Here is a 23,175-nt window from a genome sequence, read left to right on the forward strand (position 1 = left end):
TAAGAACTAAAATATATAAATTTTGTGTGGGACTTTATATATCTAAAGTGAAATTTCTAATTAGTGGAAGAAAAATTCAAGGAATATATAGCTATAAATTGATTATCTCTAACAGACACATGTTTTGGCTTATGTTTACAATTATTAGGTTGAACGATATGAAACTGCCAGTTCTTGACTGTTTTGGGCCTGTAGGAGTCTATGATAGACTTAGGGAAAATGAAGAAAAAGTTGTCGAGGCTTTCTCAACTACAGGCTCAACGAGGATTGTTTTCTGTTCCACGTCCAACGGTCCAAGTCCTCTTCCTTACCCTGCTGATGACTGCGGTCAACTCCGCCCAGAACTCCGGTAGATTTCACCTCCATTGAGCTCTCCGGAAGAGCTTTACTCACCGTTTCTCAGAGATCAAGCTTCTTCAACATTTCCACCCCTGGGCCAGTCACACCCTCCTTCCTAACCTGTACGGGGACTTCAGAGGTAAGGACACAGTCCTGGGCCCAGCCAGGCAAACGTGGGGTGCAGTTAGTTTTCCAAACACCCCCACCTGATGTGTTAGGACACCGGAGAATGGTCAGCTGGCTTTTCCAACATGGCTGCGCCCGGCGGGCACCACAAGGTTTCCACTCTCTGGACCTCATCTAAGCAGGTTCAGGGTTGTGTCGCTTCAGTCACGGGTGATCAGGCCCACAGAGCTGACTCCCACCAGTGATTCTCACAAGAAGCTCACTTAGTAAAGAAGAACGATCATTTTATTCACTTACAGCGTGAGCAGTAGGGGAGTGACCCTGGGACCGGTTGTCTCCCTGTGGAGCAGGGAGCCGCGTGTAGCCGAGAAGGCTGTTCAGTGAGCCCAGAACCAGGAAGACATTGTCACCAGATGGTATTTGATATGTTGCCTCATGTGCAGCCTTCCTTCCCCAAGTCTATGGCATGTCTGTGTAACTTTTCCTGTGTGGTTTCCAGCTCAGTTGCACCAGTATGCACTGATCACCTGGTATGCTGGGAACTGTCCTAGGAGCTAATGGTAAAAAGATGGTTATAATATGGTCTGTGTCTTCCAAGAATCTTACCATCAAGAGGAGTTGGTCTGCTTTGCCTTGGGCAGTGTTGGAGAAATGCTAAAAATTTTCTTTCTTAAGGAATGCTTCTTGTTCTGTATTTTTCACCAGTTACCAAGACTGTCATATTATTACGTTCCATCTTGTCCAGTAAGCTGTATCCTGGAAATTGTTGCATGTGCTTATCTCCGAATTGGTGGCTTCCTGTTGGAATTTGGAGCATCTCCTGTGTTCCTAAAATAATCTGAAAGACATACTAATCTCAGCAAACATTTATAGTCTTTCCTTAAAGGTGTTACTAGGTGCATCCAGGAGAGTTTTTGTTTATGTTTTTGTTTTTTTCTTGTAGGAGAAACAGAGTCAAAGAGAGGGATAGACAGGAAGGGAAAGAGATGAGAAACATCAATTCTTTGTTGCAACACCTTAGTTGTTCATTGATTGCTTTCTCATATGTGCCTTGACCGGGGGGCTACAGCAGACCGAGTGACCCCTTGCTCAAGCCAATGACCTTGGGCTTCAAGCTGGTGAGCTTTGCTCAAACCAGATGAGCTTGCGCTCAAGCTGGTGACCTCGGGGTCTCGAACCTGGGTCCTCCGCATCCCAGTCTGAGGCTCTATCCACTGCGCCACCGCCTGGTCAGGCTCCAGGAGAGTTTTTATAGATGGCAGCTCCTAGTCATTATAGACTGATTCTTTCTAGTTCAGGTAAGGTGGTGACAGTTTGAGGTTCAGGGCACATTATGTTTGCGGTTGGTAACTGTACTGATTAAATACTAAAATGTAAACTGAAGTGCGGGTGACTTTGGCGAGTGCCACTGGGACATGCTGGCTCTCTCTGGGACTGCTCAGGTCTGCAGGCGAGAGAGTGTCATGGCCCACAAGCACGGCTTCAGAAGCCAGCTGCCCAGGGGCATGTTCCTGCTCTCCACTGAGCACAGTGCATTCACCGGTAAATCATTCCACCTCTGCCCTTGGCTTCCCCCTGCCGTCGGGTCTGCCCTGTGAGACTGACATGAAGATGAAAAGCTTAGCCCTGGCCCGATGGCTCGGTTGGGTAGAGCATTGATCCGAAGCATGGAGGGAGTTTGCTCCCTGGCCAAGGCACACACAGGAACAGATCAGTTGTTCTGTCCATCTCACCCTTCCTCTCTCTCTCTAAAATAAAAAATTAAAATTTAAAAACTTAGTATCTCTAAGAGCTTAGAACAGTATGTTGGCATAGTATTCACTGGATAAGTGCTAGCTATTACCTGGGGGAGCTGGAGCACTGCCTCATGTACTGGGACCACGACGTGGACACGAGTTGCCTGGACATGCCAAGTCAGAGCCAGAGCGACCTGCAGACAGAGGTAAAGAAACAGAACGAGGCAGACGTGGGTGCCGCTGAGTGAAAGCTGGCACTAACATGGGTTATCTCTTCAACTCCTAAGAATCTTTGCTTTGAGAATTGATGTGACCCAGTTCTGTTTGTCCAGTTGTTTTTGGAACATCAAAGCCCAAGCCTTTCACAGCAGATAATCCTATGAAAACATAACTTAAAATAGCATATTCCAATATTTAATCACATATAGGGAAAGATTTTCTTTGTAGGACTTAATTAAAATTTCTCTTGCAATAACTTAAACTTGCTTATTCTCTTTTGACTTTCTCCTGAGATGGAAGACAGCTGATCAGAATTTTATCATAATTGTATGTTTTTCACTTAGGAAATAGAAAGCGAAACCCTATTTGAAGGTTGTCACTTCTTCCTTTTATTTTCTGCAGAACTCCAGTGCTTTAACTCTGCCTGTTCCCACTGAACTCTCTGACGTGATCTTTACTTTCATTATAAATATTTACTAATAATTAAAACATGAACATGGAGAAAATTCAGTGAACAAAACTGTATTTTGTGCAACTCTTCTTAGTTTCATGATCTCCCTTTTCGATCTCCAAGAAACAACTACATCCCTGATTTACCACAATATATATCCTCTCAGAGGTACCTATGCATTTGCAGGTACATTTGATGATAAATGGCAGAATACAAAAATACTGTCATGAGCTTTGCTTTTTTCTTTTAAAGATATTACTTATTTTAGACAGAGGAGAGAGAGAGAGAAAGGGTGGAGGAGGAGCAGGAAGCATCAACTCGTAGTAGTTGCCTCCCATATGTGCCTTGACTCAGCAAGCCCGGGGTTTTAGACCGGCAGTCTCAGAGGTCCAGGTCAAAGCTTTATCCACTGCACCACCACAGGCCAGGCAAGTTTTGCTCTTTTGCCTTAACAATTTACCTGGAAATTGTTCCATCTATATATATAAAACTGTCCCTATTATGTTTTATTCATTTACTATATAGTATTCCATTGCATGGATGTACCATAATTTATATAACCAGCTCCAATTGATAGCCACATACATTGTTTCCAATCTTTTATTATTATTACCATTAACACCATTTTACATATGTAATTTTACACGTATACAGATATATCTGTATGAGAAATTCCTTGAAAAGATTCACTAAAATGTATATACATTTTTTTAATAATTTTTTTTTTTGTATTTTTCTGAAGTTGGAAACAAGGAGGCAGTCAGACAGACTCCCGCATGCACCCGACCAGGATCCACCCGGCATGCCCACCAAGGGGTGATGCTCTGCCCATCTGGGGTGTTGCTCTGTTGTAACCAGAGCCACTCTAGCGCCTGAGGCAGAGGCCACAGAGCCATCCTCAGCGCCCAGGCCAACTTTGCTCCAATGGAGCCTTGGCTGCAGGAGGGGAAGAGAGAGACAGAGGGAGGAGAGGGGGAGGGGTGGAGAAGCAGATGGGCGCTTCTCCTGTGTGCCCTGGCCGGGAATCAAACCCAGGACTCCTGCACGCCAGGCTGACACTCTACCACTGAGCCAACCGGCCAGGGCTATACATTTTTTTTTAAATATTTATTAATTTTAGAGTGAGGAGAGAGAGAGAAGGGGGGGAGGAGCAGGAAGCATCAACTCCCATATGTGCCTTGACCAGGCAAGCCCAGGGTTTTGAACCGGCGACCTCAGCTTTCCAGGTCGATGCTTTATCCACTGCGCCACCACAGGCCAGGCTATACATTTTTAATTTAGAAATATATTGTCCACTTTTTCTCCTTGGTTATTGTCCTAGTTAACACTCCCATGAGCCAGTGATAGGAGTCCACCCCTATCTCCAACAGCCCAATGAACAATACATGTACCTCTGAAACGAAGGGAAGACTTTGCGACTGCACTTGTGAGAAAATGCACGTTGAAGTTGAACTAAGGCACCATTTCCACCTCTCACGTGGGCAGAGCTTGCCTCTGCTCTTGCCCTTCTTCATTCCACCCTCCCATGTCATTGTCTAAAACACAAATCTGTGTTACTCCCTTGTTCTAAACCTCCCAGCGATTCCCTTCACATTTAAAATCCCAACCCCTTTCCAGAGCTAACCAGGGTCAGCCCACCTGGCCCCGGCTACACCTGTCACCCCTTCCCCTTCCCCGCCACCCCTCCTTCACTCATCTTCAGCCACCAAGCTTCTCACAAGCCACTTCTCAGAGAAGCTTTCTCTGGCCACCCTTCCTGAATGAACAGCCCTGCTCCTTCCCCACCGAGCTCTGTCTATTTCTTCACCTCACTTAGGTTTTCTCCATAGCGCTGAGTACTGTTTGGTTACCGCCTGTCTGTCTCCCTCCTCAAATATGAGCACTCTGTGCACCAGGACTCCTCCATCCACTACTGTGTCCATGCACCTAGGACAGGAGCCGGTATATGTGAGCACTTAATGCACACTGCCTGAAGGAATGAATGAGTGAATATCATTCCATAATTGTTGCCCACCTTGCTTGCTTGCTTTTTAGTGAGAGAGGTGGGGGAGTGTCAGGGGGGACAGACAGGAAAGAAGAGAGCTGAGTAGCATCAACTCAGAGTTGCAGCACCATAATTGTTCATTGACTGCTTTCTTATATGTGCCTTGACCGGGGGGCTCTAGCCGAGCCGGTGACTTTGTGCTCAAGCCAGCGACCATGGGGTCATGTCTATGATCCCACACTCAAACCTGTGACCTCGGGGTTTCAAACTTGGGTCCTCAAGAGTCCCAGGCTGATGGCGGTATCCATTGCACCATGGCCTGGTCAGACCTTTCATTGGGCTGCTTGGTTTTATTTGCTTGTCTTGATAAATAGCCTTTTATGTATTAAGAGCTTGTTTAGTTGTAAATACAGATTTAGATATTTATATAGATAAAAACTAAGACCTTAAAAAAATTAAAATCATTATCTTTATCATGTTCTCTTCCTATCATGCTTTGTTCTTCTTATCTCATCCTCAGTAATATTCAGAATTGCTCTTCAGAGAATTCTTGCACATCTATTAGCATTTATTTTATCTGTTGTGCCACATTGTAAATAAGATCTTTTATTTATCTATACTTTCTAAGTAATTATTGTTTGGATATACGAAGGATATTGATTTGTCTTTAGTACCTAGCCACCTTGCTAAATGAGCTATTTGTCAGTATAGTTTTTAGGTTCTCTTACCCCCCCCCCCAGATTTATTGAGGTATAATTGACAAAAATTCCACATATTTGAGGTACAACATGATGTTTTGATATGCAACTACATTGTAAATGATTACCACAATCAAGCTAATTAACATAGCTCATAAAATGTTTTGTTCTTGGTGTGGGAAGCCCAAGGTCACATGGCCCTGTAGCTAAGGCCACAGGAGGACAAAGCTGTAGACGAGATTCCCTGAAGCCAGGCCCATAGCTGGAGAGTCAGCCACGTGGGGGACCGACCTTGGCTCGTTGGCCTTGGACTTCACCAAGGATTCACGTCACCTACCTAAATCCCAAAGCTCCCAGAAAGGCACTTTGTCTATGGATGGCTGCCACATTGTTGGAGAGAGATACAGCAAGGGACCTCATTTCCACCATTTGCTGACACCTCTCAGTGGATTCTCGTGATCCATCTAGACCCCTGGTCAGCAAACCACGGCTCGCGATCCACATGCGGCTCTCCAGCCCCTTGAGTGTGGCTCTTCTACAAAATACCACGTGCGGGCGCTACCTCGATAAGGAATGTACCTACCTATATAGTTTAAGTTTAAAAAATTTGGCTCTCAAAAGAAATTTCAATCGTACTGTTGATATTTGGCTCTGTTGACTAATGAGTTTGCAGACCACTGATCTAGACCATTACCTATTGATATATAGCATATGTATATACATCATTATCTACAAATTATAATTTCACTTCTTTCTTTTTTAAATAACTTTCATTTCTTTTTTTTCTTTTTTTACAGAGACACAGAGAGTCAGAGAGAGGGATAGACAGGGACAGACAGACAGGAATGGAGAGATGAGAAGCACCAATCATTAGTTTTTTGTTGTGCATTGCAACACCTTAGTTGTTCAATGATTGCTTTCTCATATGTGCCTTGACCACAGGCCTTCAGCAGACCCCTTGCTGGAGCCAGCGACCTTGGGTCCAAGCTGGTGAGCTTTGCTCAAACCAGATGAGCCCGCGCTCAAGCTGGCGACCTCGGGGTCTTGAACCTGGGTCTTCCGCATCCCAGTCCGATGCTCTATCCACTGCGCCACCGCCTGGTCAGGCTCATTTCTTTTTTTAAAATCCTGTTGCATTAGCTAAAAGCTCCAAAAATGTTTTTTAAAAATAGTGGTGAAACTGCATTTTTGTTCCTTACTTAATGAGGCAGTTTTTACAATGGCTCTTTGTACTCTCTCATTAAGATTTGTTACTGATGGGAACTCCTTTCTTTTTTTTTTTTTTTGTTTGTTTTTTTGTTTTTTGTTTTTTGGTTTTTTTTTTGTATTTTTCTGAAGCTGGAAATGGGGAGAGACAGTCAGACAGACTCCCGCATGCGCCCGACCGGGATCCACCCGGCACGCCCACTAGGGGCCATGCTCTGCCCACCAGGGGGCGATGCTCTGCCCCTCCGGGGCGTCGCTCTGCCACAACCAGAGCTACTCTAGCGCCTGGGGCAGAGGCCAAGGAGCCATCCCCAGCGCCCAGGCCATCTTTGCTCCAATGGAGCCTTGGCTGCGGGAGGGGAAGAGAGAGACAGAGAGGAAGGAGGGGGGGGTGTGGAGAAGCAAATGGGCGCTTCTCCTATGTGCCCTGGCCGGGAATCGAACCGGGGTCCCCCGCACACCAGGCCGACGCTCTACCGCTGAGCCAACCGGCCAGGGCGGGGAACTCCTTTCTTTTGAGCAATGTTCTACTTGTCAGATTCACATTCCCAGCTCTACAGTCTCTCCAACCAGAGTGTCTCCCCAAGAACAAGGGAAGCCATCTCACCAGGATCTGGAGGATACAGAGAATTGTGGGTTTAACTGGAGGCCCCCTGAAATGAACCACACAGAATCAGGCAGCATTTGGCGTTATCAGAATCAGGAGACCCTGGGTGGCTATCCCATCCAAGGGGAATTTGCCACTTACTCAGGAGGAGGATAGGTTGTCAGACTTGGAAGACACGCCAGTTCTGCCATCAGGTGAGTGAGCCTGCGCCCTGAACAGGCTGACCGGGATGTTTGCTCTGTCCGTTCTTAGGACAAGTGCGAATTAAGGACCAGTTTGAGTAGTGCAGACACTTTTATTTTAGACTTTTAAGGAAATGTATCTTTTAGTTTAAAAATTCTTTGTTCAGCCTCAAACTACAGGTATGTTTTAGTTTGCCTATTTGCCAAATCTCATTCCTTTTCTCATCTGGAAAAACGTATCCATTTCAATTGTAGCTGCAGTTGAACTCAGGCAGCTCTAGCTTGGGCAAACTACTCATCAAATATAGGAGAAAACACTGCCCTTCATTGAGAACCACAATCAATCCAAAATTCAAATGCCAAAAATAAATTGCCATGACTTGCAGAGTGGTTTTGTATATTAATCCTGAGAATATGTTATTACGTATGAAAGTCTAAATTAAAATGATTATTTCTTCACTTAAATTTAAGGCAAGAAATTAATTTTTTTTTTCTTTTTCTTTTTTTTTTTTTTTTTTTTTTCATTTTTCTGAAGCTGGAAACGGGGAGAGACAGTCAGATAGACTCCCGCATGCGCCCGACCGGGATCCACCCGGCACGCCCACCAGGGGGCGATGCTCTGCCCATCCTGGGCGTCGCCATATTGCGACCAGAGCCACTCTAGCGCCTGAGGCAGAGGCCACAGAGCCATCCCCAGCGCCCGGGCCATCTTTGCTCCAATGGAGCCTTGGCTGCGGGAGGGGAAGAAAGAGACAGAGAGGAAAGCGCGGCGGAGGGGTGGAGAAGCAAATGGGCGCTTCTCCTATGTGCCCTGGCCGGGAATCGAACCCGGGTCCTCCGCACGCTAGGCCGACGCTCTACCGCTGAGCCAACCGGCCAGGGCTGAAATTAATTTTTTTTTAAATGCCCTAGCTGGCCTGACCTGTGGTGGCGCAGTAGATAAAGTGTTGACCTGGAATGCTGAGGTCGCCGGTTCAAAACCCTGTGCTTGCCTGGTCAAGGCACATATGGGAGTTGATGCTTCCTGCTCCTCCCCCCCTTCTCTCTCTCTCTCTCTCTCTCTCTCTCTCTCTCTCTCCTCTCTAAAAATTAATAAAAGAAAAAAAAAAATGGGCCCTGGCCGGTTGGCTCAGCGGTAGAGCTTCGGCCTAGCGTGCGGAGGAGCCAGGTTCGATTCCCGGCCAGGGCACACAGGAGAAGCGTCCATTTGCTTCTCCACCCCTCCACCACGCTTTCCTCTCTGTCTCTTTCTTCCCCTCCCGCAGCCAAGGCTCCATTGGAGCAAAGATGGCCCGGGCACTGGGGATGGCTCTGTGGCCTCTGCCTCAGGCGCTAGAGTGGCTCTGGTCGCAACATGGCGACGCCCAGGATGGGCAGAGCATCGCCCCCTGGTGGGCAGAGCCTCGCCTCATGGTGGGCGTGCCAGGTGGATCCCGGTCGGGCGCATGCGGGAGTCTGTCTGACTGTCTCTCCCCGTTTCCAGCTTCAGAAAAATGAAAAAATAAAATAAAAATAAAAATAAAAAAAATTTAAAAAAAATGCCCTAGCCAGATAGCTCAGTTGGTTAGATCATCGTCCTGAAGCACAGAGGTTGCTGGTTCAATCCCCGGTCAGGGCACACACAGGAACAGAGATGTTCCTGTCTCTCTCCTGCTCTCTCCTTTACCTTCTCTAAAATCAATAAAATAAACCTTAAAAAAAAAAAATGTCAACCAAATGACATTTCCACCCCTTAACACCTCTCAAAATTGAGCCTGACCTGTGGTGGCGCAGTGGATAAAGCGTCAACCTGGAAACGCTGAGGTTGCCAGATCAAAACCCTGGGCTTGCCTGGTCAAGGCACATATGGGAGTCGATGCTTCCTGCTCCTCCCCCCTTCTCTCTCTCTCTCTCCTCTAAAATAAATAAAAAATAAAAATAATTTAAAAAATAAAAATCAATAAATAAAATCTTTAAAAAAAACACCTCTCAAAATTGAATAGCTATTAGTAAAGAGTACCATTTAACACTTCAAATAGAAGTTAGTTGACATAGCATATAAAATTCCACCTCAGACCTTAAATGCCAAATATATTTTCTTGAACCATTTAACCTTGGTGTGACTACTGTTGTGAAAACTTGCATTAGTAATTATCAAAGGTACAGGTAAACCAGACTGGGAAATGTAGCTCCTCGTTCGGTGTGGGCGATACTGGGAACGCCAGGGCACCCTCCTCCTCTGCGAGGCTGAATGGAGACTGCAGCAGCCTGTCCTGTTTTCCCAGAGTTCCACAGCATCTGGAACAGAGCCACTGGCTGGTCCGCTGCACCAAATGCCTCTTTGTGGAATTTGTGGACTTCAATGCCAATGTGAACCTGTTCTGTGCAGTGACCCTGATTCTGGAATCCAACCATGTGGGTACGAAGGTCCCTTCTTCCCTCCCTCTGACCTGGCCATCCCAGAAGTCCCAATTGATTATCCAGCGGTTCTCAACCTGTGGGTCATGACCCCAGCGGGGTCGAACGACCCCCGCCGGGGTCGCGACCCACAGGTTGAGAACTGCTGGATTATACCATTAAAGGGCATTATTTTACTTAAAGTTATTGCGCATAATTTTAAAAGTCAAACAGTTCAAGGCAAAAACAAGTAGTCCTTACTCCCCACCTCATACCTACACCCCAACATTTTTAACTGGTTCTTCTGGAATTTAAAAATTAAGATACGTATTAGCTATTTCATAAATCTTCAGTTTTAGACAGCATTTTTTATGACAGTGAGGATTTAACTTGCTTATCCCCACATATCCCTAAACAGCGGTCGGCATACGGCGGCTCATGTGGCTCTTCCACAAAATACCACGTGCAGGAGCTACCTCGATAAGGAATGTACCTACCTATATAGTTTAAGTTTAAAAAATTTGGCTCTCGGAAGAAATTTCAATCGTTGTACTGTTGATATTTGGCTCTGTTGACTAATGAGTTTGCCGACCCCTGCTCATACATACACACACACACACACACACACACACACACACACACACCCCTTTTCTCTTTCCTCATGTTCCCACTATAGCGATATAATTTATAGTACTATTTCCATTATTGTGATAGTATATTTTATCTTTTTTTTTTTTTTTTTTTCATTTTTCTGAAGCTGGAAACGGGGAGAGACAGTCAGACAGACTCCCGCATGCGCCCGACCGGGATCCACCCGGCACGCCCACCATGGGGCGACGCTCTGCCCACCAGGGGACAATGCTCTGCCCCTCCGGGGCGTCGCTCTGCCACAACCAGAGCTACTCTAGCGCCTGGGGCAGAGGCCAAGGAGCCATCCCCAGCGCCCAGGCCATCTTTGCTCCAATAGAGCCTTGGCTGCGGAAGGGGAAGAGAGAGACAGAGAGGAAGGAGGGGGGGTGTGGAGAAGCAAATGGGCGCTTCTCCTATGTGCCCTGGCCGGGAATCAAACCGGGGTCCCCCGCACACCAGGCCGACGCTCTACCGCTGAGCCAACCGGCCAGGGCGGGGAACTCCTTTCTTTTGGGCAATGTTCTACTTGTCAGATTCACATTCCCAGCTCTACAGTCTCTCCAACCAGAGTGTCTCCCCAAGAACAAGGGAAGCCATCTCACCAGGATCTGGAGGATACAGAGAATTGTGGGTTTAACTGGAGGCCCCCTGAAATGAACCACACAGAATCAGACAGCATTTGGCGTTATCAGAATCAGGAGACCCTGGGTGGCTATCCCTTCCAAGGGGAATTTGCCACTTACTCAGGAGGAGGATAGGTTGTCAGACTTGGAAGACACGCCAGTTCTGCCATCAGGTGAGCGAGCCTGCGCCCTGAACAGGCTGACCGGGATGTTTGCTCTGTCTGTTCTTAGGACAAGTGCGAATTAAGGACCAGTTTGAGTAGTGCAGACACTTTTATTTTAGACTTTTAAGGAAATGTATCTTTTAGTTAAAAAATTCTTTGTTCAGCCTCAAACTACAGGTATGTTTTAGTTTGCCCATTTGCCAAATCTCATTCCTTTTCTCATCTGGAAAAACGTATCCATTTCAATTGTAGCTGCAGTTGAACTCAGGCAGCTCTAGCTTGGGCAAACTACTCATCAAATATAGGAGAAAAGAGCCTGACCTGTGGTGGCGCAGTGGATAAAGTGTCAACCTGGAAACACTGAGGTTGCTGGTTCAAAACCCTGGCTTGCCTGGTCAAGGCACATATGGGAGTTGATGCTTCCTGCTCCTCCCCTTTCTCTCTCTCTCTCTCTATCTCCCCCCATCCTCTCTAAAATGAATAAATAAATAAAATTAAAAAAAAATATATATAGGAGAAAACACTGCCCTTCATTGAGAACCACAATCAATCCAAAATTCAAATGCCAAAAATAAATTGCCATGACTTGCAGAGTGGTTTTGTATATTAATCCTGAGAATATGTTATTACGTATGAAAGTCTAAATTAAAATGATTATTTCTTCACTTAAATTTAAGACAAGAAATTAATTTTTTTTTAATGCCCTAGCTGGCCTGACCTGTGGTGGCGCAGTAGATAAAGTGTTGACCTGGAATGCTGAGGTCGCTGGTTCAAAACCCTGGGCTTGCCTGGTCAAGGCACATACGGGAGTTGATGCTTCCTGCTCCTCCCCCCCTTCTCTCTCTCTGTCTCTCTCTCTCTCTCTCTCTCCTCTCTAAAAATTAATAAAAGAAAAAAAAAAAAAATGGGCCCTGGCCGGTTGGCTCAGCGGTAGAGCTTCGGCCTAGCGTGCGGAGGAGCCAGGTTCGATTCCCGGCCAGGGCACACAGGAGAAGCGTCCATTTGCTTCTCCACCCCTCCGCCGCGCTTTCCTCTCTGTCTCTCTCTTCCCCTCCCGCAGCCAAGGCTCCATTGGAGCAAAGATGGCCCGGGCACTGGGGATGGCTCTGTGGCCTCTGCCTCAGGCGCTAGAGTGGCTCTGGTCGCAACATGGCGACGCCCAGGATGGGCAGAGCATCGCCCCCTGGTGGGCAGAGCCTCGCCCCATGGTGGGCGTGCCAGGTGGATCCCGGTCGGGCGCATGCGGGAGTCTGTCTGACTGTCTCTCCCCGTTTCCAGCTTCAGAAAAATGAAAAAATAAAATAAAAATAAAAATAAAAAAAATTAAAAAAAAATGCCCTAGCCAGATAGCTCAGTTGGTTAGATCATCGTCCTGAAGCACAGAGGTTGCTGGTTCAATCCTCGGTCAGGGCACACACAGGAACAGAGATGTTCCTGTCTCTCTCCTGCTCTCTCCTTTACCTTCTCTAAAATCAATAAAATAAACCTTAAAAAAAAAAAATGTCAACCAAATGACATTTCCACCCCTTAACACCTCTCAAAATTGAGCCTGACCTGTGGTGGCGCAGTGGATAAAGCGTCAACCTGGAAACGCTGAGGTTGCCAGATCAAAACCCTGGGCTTGCCTGGTCAAGGCACATATGGGAGTCGATGCTTCCTGCTCCTCCCCCCTTCTCTCTCTCTCTCTCCTCTAAAATAAATAAAAAATAAAAATAATTTAAAAAATAAAAATCAATAAATAAAATCTTTAAAAAAAACACCTCTCAAAATTGAATAGCTATTAGTAAAGAGTACCATTTAACACTTCAAATAGAAGTTAGTTGACATAGCATATAAAATTCCACCTCAGACCTTAAATGCCAAATATATTTTCTTGAACCATTTAACCTTGGTGTGACTACTGTTGTGAAAACTTGCATTAGTAATTATCAAAGGTACAGGTAAACCAGACTGGGAAATGTAGCTCCTCGTTCGGTGTGGGCGATACTGGGAACGCCAGGGCACCCTCCTCCTCTGCGAGGCTGAATGGAGACTGCAGCAGCCTGTCCTGTTTTCCCAGAGTTCCACAGCATCTGGAACAGAGCCACTGGCTGGTCCGCTGCACCAAATGCCTCTTTGTGGAATTTGTGGACTTCAATGCCAATGTGAACCTGTTCTGTGCAGTGACCCTGATTCTGGAATCCAACCATGTGGGTACGAAGGTCCCTTCTTCCCTCCCTCTGACCTGGCCATCCCAGAAGTCCCAATTGATTATCCAGCGGTTCTCAACCTGTGGGTCATGACCCCAGCGGGGGTCGAACGACCCCCGCCGGGGTCGCGACCCACAGGTTGAGAACTGCTGGATTATACCATTAAAGGGCATTATTTTACTTAAAGTTATTGCGCATAATTTTAAAAGTCAAACAGTTCAAGGCAAAAACAAGTAGTCCTTACTCCCCACCTCATACCTACACCCCAACATTTTTAACTGGTTCTTCTGGAATTTAAAAATTAAGATACGTATTAGCTATTTCATAAATCTTCAGTTTTAGACAGCATTTTTTATGACAGTGAGGATTTAACTTGCTTATCCCCACATATCCCTAAACAGCGGTCGGCATACGGCGGCTCATGTGGCTCTTCCACAAAATACCACGTGCAGGAGCTACCTCGATAAGGAATGTACCTACCTATATAGTTTAAGTTTAAAAAATTTGGCTCTCGGAAGAAATTTCAATCGTTGTACTGTTGATATTTGGCTCTGTTGACTAATGAGTTTGCCGACCCCTGCTCATACATACACACACACACACACACACACACACACACACCCCTTTTCTCTTTCCTCATGTTCCCACTATAGCGATATAATTTATAGTACTATTTCCATTATTGTGATAGTATATTTTATCTTTTTTTTTTTTTTTTTTCATTTTTCTGAAGCTGGAAACGGGGAGAGACAGTCAGACAGACTCCCGCATGCGCCCGACCGGGATCCACCCGGCACGCCCACCATGGGGCGACGCTCTGCCCACCAGGGGGCGATGCTCTGCCCATCCTGGGCGTCGCCATATTGCGACCAGAGCCACTCTAGCGCCTGAGGAAGAGGCCACAGAGCCATCCCCAGCGCCCGGGCCATCTTTGCTCCAATGGAGCCTTGGCTGCGGGAGGGGAAGAGAGAGACAGAGAGGAAAGTGCGGTGGAGGGGTGGAGAAGCAAATGGGCGCTTCTCCTGTGTGCCCTGGCCAGGAATCGAACCCGGGTCCTCCGCACGCTAGGCCGTGATAGTATATTTTAGAAAGATGAACCATGTAATGTATTACAATTCAACTGCCTTCCTTTCACAACTGTTTTCCCTAGTTTATAATTACTTTCATATTTGCTTGGTTTTGCATGCATTCTATCATTGGAGATGAATCAAACTCTTCGAAGTAAAAATCTCATTCTATTCAAAAGCATCACATAACCTATCATTTTGTCTTTATTTTTTTTAATTGATTTTAGAGAGAGAAAGGGGGGAGGAATGGGAAGCATCAACTCGTAGTAACTGCTTTCCATATGTGCCTTGACCGGGCAAGTCCTGGGTTTCAAACTGGCGACCTCAACATTCCAGGTCAATGCTTTATCCACCACGCCACCACAGGTCAGACTTGTCTTTTTCTCAAGAGACAGCCTCTCTAGGGCCCTGCATCCTTTTGGTCCAGTACAGATTGGTCTTCTCTAGGCCTGCTCTTATCCGGGACCCTCCCTTCACTGTCGCACTAGGGATTAGCTGTACCTCTCTGTTGGACCCTTTCTCTCAGTCCAGGTCTTCCTCTCTTGGCTTCTTTTCTCGTCTTGCTGGAGCACATCTCTGCAATAACTTCCTGGAAGGGTGCAAGGGCAGTAAATTATACAAACTCATTGTTCCACTTAGTTGTGCACCCATTGATTGCTCCTTGTATGTGCCCTGACCAGGGATTGAACCCACCACCTTGGTGCTCCGGAATGACCTTATCCACTGAGCCACCCGGCCAGGGCTCCTGTAGTTCTTCTACAGAATCAATATCCTCTCAGCTCTCTGAGGAGACTACAGGTTCATTTTGTTTTTATCAGCTCTTTCACTTTCTCTAATTCCTCTTAGCTTAGTGTATTCTATTTATTTTATTTTGATCTCCAGTTTACAGTATCAGAAGTTTAAGCATCTGGCTATTCTTTCTTATTTAAGAAAGAGACATTTTTATGCCTGACCAGCTGGTGGCGCAGTGGATAGAGCATTGGACTGGGATGCAGAGAACCCAGGTTCGAGACTCCGAGGTCACCAGCTTGAGCTCGGGCTCATCTGGTTTAAGCAAAGCTCACCAACTTGGACCTAACTAAGGTCGCTGGCTCCAGCAAGGGGTTACTCTGTCTGCTGTAGCCCCACGGTGAAGGCATATATGAGAAAGCAATCAATGAACAACTAAAGTGCCACAATGAAAAACTGATGATTGATGCTTCTCATCTCTCTCCATTCCTGTCTGTCTATCCCTCTCTCTGACTCTGTCCCTGTAAAAAAAAAAAAAAAAAAAAAAAAGACATTTTTTAAAAAAAGCGAATAAATGGTAAATAGAAGCTCTGTATACATGTCAACTGGTATAGCTGTCTTTTTTCTCGGGCAGTCATTTTCAGAGAGGGAGCCTCCAGACTTCTGCTTAGACGACAGAAGCCTGTTAGACTTCCCAGAGCCAGCTGAGAGAAGGGGACAGGGAAGGGTCTCGTCATGTGGCATGTAAACTCTCTCCAGTTCCCTTTTCCAGTAGACTTTCAGATATACCTGCTGTCTCCGAGTTCAGATTCTCTGTAGTTCAACATCACTAGGAAAGAAATCACAAGGGTAGATGGTGGGAGGCAGGCTGGGTGGCAAATGTCTGGTGACAGGGTGAGGAAATCTGGGCTCTAATTGCTTATGTTCAGACTTGCGATCAGTTCTGTCTTCTGTTCCACTTGTCCCCTACCTTCAGAGGAACCTGATGTCCTTAATTCTCAGCCTTTCCAAGTAAGAACTGGCTTGCTTCTGGGTTTCTTGCTTAGGTTTCCACTTTCTTGAATCCAGTCAGTGTCATTCATCTGTTTTCCAGTAGTATGCCGCTCTCATTTGATCACCTCTTCTTCATCTTTTTCAGTTTTTATCCCTTCATTGTCACTGTAGTGGCATTTTGTAAGGGACTGGAGGGAAACTGGTACATTGAATCCCCCTACTTTTAACAGGAAGTCTGTCTTCTTTTACTACTTCCTTTCTTCTCTCCCCAGAATGTGCCCACAAGTGTCCTTCCATTTGCCACCAGGTTTTACTTCGAATCAGGAATGTTTTCTTCCCAGACCCACACAGTAGACCGCTTTTTACACTTACTTCTAAATGAAGCATGAAGGCTTCCTGAGGGTCTTCAGGGGGGTTTTTAATGTTGATAACCACCAAAAGAATAGAGGGGAGATAAACAAAGGGAAAGTCCCAACCTTGAGAGCTAGCTATTTGAAGTAGGAATTTCTTTGTTCTTAAAGTGTACTTCCTACTATCAAGGGGTGCATGTTCTAATAATTTGGGGCTTTATGAAAAGTTTTAGCTACAAGATCTTTCATGCTTTTAATAAAACTGCAACAATCTCCCTGTCCTGCTAGTTGGAATCTGTAGCTTTTTTTTTTAAGTCTATCATCATATAAACATCTGAGTATTCATGAGATACTAATATTAGTATTCGTGGAATAATGTTAATAATAATGCTTTACACATAGAAAATAAATTTGAAATGGTTCAAAGCATTTTCATCATAGTAATTTCTGAAAATGATTTTTAAATAGCTTTAAGCAAAAGTGCCACACTTATATTTAACCCTACTGTCCCCATTTTTTGTTTTTTTTGTGGCAGAGACAGAGTCAGAGAGAGGGACAGACAGGAAGGGAGCGAGATGAAACATCAATTCTTCATTGCAGTTCTTAGTTTTTCATTGATTGATTTCTCATATGTGCCTTGGCAGGGGGGCTACAGCAGACCGAGTAACCCCACCAGATGAGCCTGCGCTCACGCTGGCGACCTCGGGGTCTTGAACCTGGGTCCTCCACACCCCAGTCTGACGCTCTATGCTCTGCGCCACCGCCTGGTCAGGCCCCACTGTTCCCGTTTTATACCACAGTCGTCAGCTCCCGAAACATGTTGCAGCAGCACGTGTGCGTCTCTGCAGCCGTAAGGGAACATCTGTGAGAGCTGTTAAGTCACCGGCACTGCCCTCCAGGTGGGATCAACAATATAATCTCCCTCTACTGATGTTTGGGTTTTTTTGTTTTTGTTTTTTTTAATGTTTATCCTATTGATTTTAGAGAGGGGAAGGAAGAAAGCAGGAAAGAGACAGGAACATCTGTTCCTGTATGTGCCCTGACAGGATCAAATCAGCAACCTCTGCGCTTCAAGACAACGCTCTAACCAGTTGAGCTATGCAGCCAGGGCTCTACTAACTCTTAATCAGCACATTTCCCCAATAGCTTTGTACAAATGCTCTCATTTGATATTCACAACACCTCTAGAGGAAATAGCTTAGAAACTCAAAAATATTTTAACCTGATGGTACAGGAACAGCTGTGATTTATTTCAGAGGCAGAGAATGAAGGGAAAAGGGTAAAAGTTCTAAAGATTCTTGACTTCAAATGTTATTCTCAGGTGCTGTCTTTACCTCTGCAAGACTGGACACTTTCACTTCCCTTCAAACGCCAAAGAAGGGCTTTGCCTGGTCTGTCATCTCACAAGTCATCTATTATCTCTTAGTCTGTTACTACGGCTTCATACAGGTGGGCTAAAAATGTTAGATCTCAGGTCTTGGCAGGTGTCTGGAGAGCTCCACAATGAGCGATTGAATCGTGGCTATGATTTTGGTCCTTTCCAGAAGCTTGACTTCAGTCAAAGGCTGACTGGTTTTCCACAAAGTAGCTCTGTTTGCAAGAGTTAAAGAATTAAATCTGTAGAAAGAATATTGTTTTTTGTACATTGTATGACCCCTATATAAGGCAATAGCAAGAGGTTGAAAGTATGATGAACAAAGCAAGTACTGAAAAATGCTTGTATCTATAAGATAATCTATCTTAAACCAAATAGGATGCTTATTTTCAGGTTTGAAAACTAATTCAGAAACTTCTTATCTAAGTTTAAACAAGAAAAACGACTGTACCCCATTAAAGTTGTATCAGGGAGGGCCAACTTTTCAGTAAGCAGCAGCTCTGACCACAGAGCAGAACCAAGGCCAGAGCCCAGGTGTCCAGCTGGAGCTGACAAGTGCCAGCCGAGTGCTCTGCCAGCGTCCCAGCACCGCGCGAGGGGTGGCGGGGCTCACCGCGCAGGCAAGCAGGAAGGACGCTGGTGTCCGTCTAGGGTTGCCGGCTGAAACAGCTGCGAAGCAGGTTCTTCACGCGGAAAAAAAGCATTCTGGAGAAGAGCATAGTCACTATTAGCTTCGTCATCTTGGGGCTTGACACGAAGCTTATTTCTCTACATAAGAACAACATGGCCCAATACCACCATGACCATGACAGGTAAGAGGGAGCCTGAGAGCACAGGCTCTTCCTGCTCCATGTCCAATTTCCTGTTACACACAGGTGTTCTCACACCCCTCCCCCTCCACTGATCCACCAAATCTGTATTTCTGCATAATGCCGGAGTGAAACGCAGAACGCAGACCAATGTCCACAGCAGGGAAGACGACTACCTAGTGCTAATCGTGCTGGAAAGCTCTGCTGCCTTTCACATAACAAGGGCCTGTTGGTCATTATTTTGCACCACGGCCAAGGAATAAAACCAAAGTCATGATGCGTGATCATCCTTTAAATAAAACCACAACACACAGTACATACTTTAAACCCAAAGCCGGTTGCTTTCTGGGTTAGGGATGTTCCCCCTCTGGGCCCCCTTCTCTGGTCTTCCTCGTTGGGAAGAGCATCTGTGCCCCAGACCACATACTACCACAGCTTTTCTAACCCTCAGCGGCTGGCCGGGGCTATTGATCTAGGGCAGACTCCGTGTCCCAGGAAGCTGCATAGAGGGTTGTTTATGCAGGGACAGCTGGTCTGCAGTCAAATGACAATGGCAACCAAGGCCCAGCCTGCCCTGTGGCACTGCCTAGGTCTTCGACAACAAAAGACCTATGATCGAGTGCCAACCTGCTCCTATCTATGGTTTTTTTTTTATTAACCAGGTTGCTGCAACATAAAATTATGAATGCATCCCTCAAATAAACCTAACAAAAAAAATCAACTCCTAATTGGTAAGTAACAGCCCTCTAGTTTAAGCATCTTTCCACTCAGCACTGTTAAACCCGTTAGACTCTCCTGCCGGAGGACACAGGAAAGCAGCCTAGCATAATGGCACATCCCGTTATGTTAACTCAGCTCCTTCTGAGAGGGGAGCTTTAATCCCACCCAGAGCAAGAGAGGAGGCCGGCCTCGAGTTCCAGGATGAAACGGGAGCAGAGACCAGCTCGGGGCCCCACTTCAAGTTCTCTTCAGCGCAGCTACCAAGTATGCGCCACTTTAGCCAGTGCTCCCAGGTCCACAAATACAGGAGGCCACACTGGACAGCAGTGCTTACACGGCCTACAGGACTCAGAACTGCCGCACTCCGGCGGCGGGAACACTGGAGAGGACATCACAGGAACTGGTGGCGTGCACTTCCTGCTGAGTAACTGTCAGCCTTCCTTGGTACAGGTTCATCAGCTTCCACGAGGCTGTGAAAGTGAACTCGCTGTCATTCATCTCATGGGCTACCTGGTTCGTTGGCAACTGTTCAGCTGTTGAACCTGCTGCACCGTAACCCCAGGCTGCAGGTCATTGGCAGAACGCTCAACCAAGCCTGGGACGAGGTGGTGGGCTTCCTGCTGGTCATCCTCATCCTGCTGACAGACTACGCCATTGCTGTAAGCCCCCACTCAGTGTCTGTCTTTTCCTAAGTGCTGTGGTCTTGGAATCACGTTGCTGCCCTAGGAAGATGTCACTATATGGAAATCATCAGTTCAAGTGGCCGAATTAGGAGGGAAAGTGGAGGAAGAAAGCTGGTTCTAGCTGTCGTCCCATACTTATTTAGCAGTGTGATTTAGGTTCATACCTTTGTCTCATCTTTAAAATGGTCCATCTCGGCCCTGGCCGGTTGGCTCAGCGGTAGAGCGTCAGCCTGGCGTGCGGGGGACCTGGGTTCGATTCCCGGCCAGGGCACATAGGAGAAGCGCCCATTTGCTTCTCCAACCCCCCCCCCCCTTCCTCTCTGTCTCTCTCTTCCCCTCCCGCAGCCAAGGCTCCATTGGAGCAAAGATGGCCCGGGCACTGGGGATAGCTCCTTGGCCTCTGCCCCAGGCGCTAGAGTGGCTCTGGTCGCAGCAGAGCGACGCCCTGGAGGGGCAGAGCATCGCCCCCTGGTGGGCAGAGCATCTCTCCTGGTGGGTGTGCAGGGTGGATCCTGGTCGGGCGCATGCGGGAGTCTGTCTGACTGTCTCTCCCGTTTCCAGCTTCAGAAAAATGCCAAAAAATAATAATAATAATAATAAATAAATAAAATGGTCCATCTCTAAACAGACCGCAAGAATGTGGTCAAATTTATATGAAAACTCGATGTAATTACTACAAAGGAACTTTATATAATTTTTTAGGCCTAGTAATTGAAATGCCTGCTAAGGAATTTCTTGCATTTCCATCCAGTTGGCTCTGTGCTGCCCTCATTCTCCACCTCAAGTCACGGGAGTAGCCTGCCCTGTTCTCTGCCCTGCTGCTTTCTCCTTTTCAGTTTAACCTGCTGTTTAGATGGAGCAGCTATGACTACCGGACTGTTTTCAGCTCAGTGGTGACTTTTGTTGGTCTCCTGATGGGAATCCTTCATCACAAGGAGGTGAAAACCCCAACCTGTTTTTCCTACAGAATTATTTGGTTTAATATACAGGGTGAGTCGAAAGTAGGTTTACAGTTGTGAGTACCTGAAAGTTTACTGTATTATTTTCCATGTGAACAACTGTAAACCTTTTATCCACCCCTGGATTTTCCAGAATTGCCAAAACTTACATGGGCTTTGAATTGTCTTAATTTTGCAACTACCCATTTTCTTCCTGTGCGAGCCCGAGGGCACCGGACGGAATTCCTATACCCTTAGCATCATTCTGCGCGCGCACACGCGCGCGCAGCCCCCCCCCCCCCCCCCAGGAAAGTACTCTCCCTTAGTTCTGCTTTTCCCTTAGGCATCGGTTCCTTATATGAACATATCCTGAACATTAGCATAAAATTTACATTTTTAAAGAAGTGAAACTGTCCGTGTTTAAACTCAAAGTATTTTATTGTCTTTCCAGATTATTGCTTAGACCCCATCCTGGGCTCCTTTCTGGTCCTCACCAGCATCCTCCTGATGGTACTTGTGATCATTAACCTTTTTGTTTCTGTCATCCTAATGTCCTTTGGTAAAGAAAGAAAGGCTCTTTAGGTAGGTGACACTGTGGCTTGGCAATTCACATACAGGTTTCCTCCAAAAATAGAACCCGTTTCTATGAACAATTTTCAAAAGCCAAAATGGCATAAAGAAGCCATCACCACTAATACAGGAAAATTTTTTAAGCTTTCCAGGACCCCCAAAATAACTTAGCAAATAATACATCAAACCGAAAACAACAGTAACATCTGGTGAAGGCAGGAGGGATACAATATGCGGCTTAGGTGGGGCAGACTTGCGGCGTCACCCCGTGTGCCCCCTCTGCAGCAGCTCGCTGCAGACCCTCAGCGCTGTTTCCGCCTCCTCCTCGTCTGCTTCTGGTCAGCGTACACGGGTACCAACACAGGCCTTTCCTAAAAGGGAAGTGGCGTGAAGTGGGGAATACCTGTAAAACCATAGTCTCTACCCTTGGAAAAATCCAGCTGTGGCTGCTCTTAAGAGTACAGATGGACAGAATGCACAATATCACATATTCCGTTCATGAGCCTCCACAGCTCTGCCAACTGCCTCCTAGGAAACCCAGTCTACCAAGACTCCCAAGTTCTAGCCACTGCCCACACATAGCTGACCCTCTGCTAAGAATACTTGACAGCAGATCATTCAAGGGAACAGAATCTTGACTATATATGTTTACTTTTTCGATCTTTGAACTTTTTGTCCTTCAACATTAGCAACCATTTCAATTAACTGCCTTTTCTTCTGTCTTCCCAGACTTGGAAAGAAGCTGCACTGACGGACGTCCTGCTGCAGAAGCTGTCAAGCCTGTTCGGAATCCAGCGTCCCAGGACGCCTGTGAGTGCACAGCGGGGCCAGCACTGGGCACTGCGCTGCAGGGGTTCCCACAGCTGTTCCCACCGGCTAGCCCTTATCATAGCGGGGCACGGCTTAGAGAGGAACAGATGTCTACCGTACACTTTAATTCTGTCAGGGATCAACACCCCCTTCCTTCCCTGAAAGTTCATAGGTTTATGGATCTTGGCACTGTCGGGAAAAGGTTAACCCTGCAAGAGTGACACACTCAATGGCTCTGCTGCTGAACAGCAAGTAACAGTACCCTCCCTCCCAGCTCTAGCCTAGCTGTGGGAAACCTGCGTGCGTCAGACAGGAGCTCACTGCAGCTTATTAAAATTGAAGATACAAGCATGTGATCTGGTTGATGGGGAGCGTTTCTGACACTGTGCTCCTTGCCCTAATTTAATTAGGTTCTGTACCCAACCCAGAGTCCGCAAAACCCCAGCAGAGTAACCAAGCAAACTCACAGACGCTCCCTGGGCTTACACGCAGAGACTGAACCGGGCTCACTGCTGTCGGCATCCATACTACCCACACGGCCAGAGGTAAGGTCTGACTTGTGCCCAGCATGGATCACTTGCTTAAAATATTCTCCACTAAA

General features: G+C 46.5%; 1 protein-coding gene across 1 annotated transcript in view; it reads left to right on the plus strand.

Annotated features, from left to right (window-relative positions):
• PKD1L3 (polycystin 1 like 3, transient receptor potential channel interacting) overlaps positions 1-23,175 on the plus strand; it is a 78,654-nt gene that overhangs the window by 55,209 nt on the left and 270 nt on the right. Inside the window, 16 exon segments of the mRNA XM_066350182.1 lie at positions 266-512; positions 9,813-9,942; positions 11,014-11,080; positions 11,083-11,350; positions 13,401-13,534; positions 17,991-18,118; positions 18,696-18,856; positions 20,024-20,055; positions 20,058-20,087; positions 20,090-20,232; positions 21,093-21,210; positions 21,646-21,776; positions 22,494-22,560; positions 22,672-22,683; positions 22,985-23,058; positions 23,060-23,174. Coding sequence (XP_066206279.1) covers positions 266-512; positions 9,813-9,942; positions 11,014-11,080; positions 11,083-11,350; positions 13,401-13,534; positions 17,991-18,118; positions 18,696-18,856; positions 20,024-20,055; positions 20,058-20,087; positions 20,090-20,232; positions 21,093-21,210; positions 21,646-21,776; positions 22,494-22,560; positions 22,672-22,683; positions 22,985-23,058; positions 23,060-23,174 — 1,857 coding nt within the window.

The sequence above is a fragment of the Saccopteryx leptura genome, chromosome 9, assembly GCF_036850995.1.
Source record: "Saccopteryx leptura isolate mSacLep1 chromosome 9, mSacLep1_pri_phased_curated, whole genome shotgun sequence".
Lineage (NCBI taxonomy): Eukaryota > Metazoa > Chordata > Mammalia > Chiroptera > Emballonuridae > Saccopteryx > Saccopteryx leptura.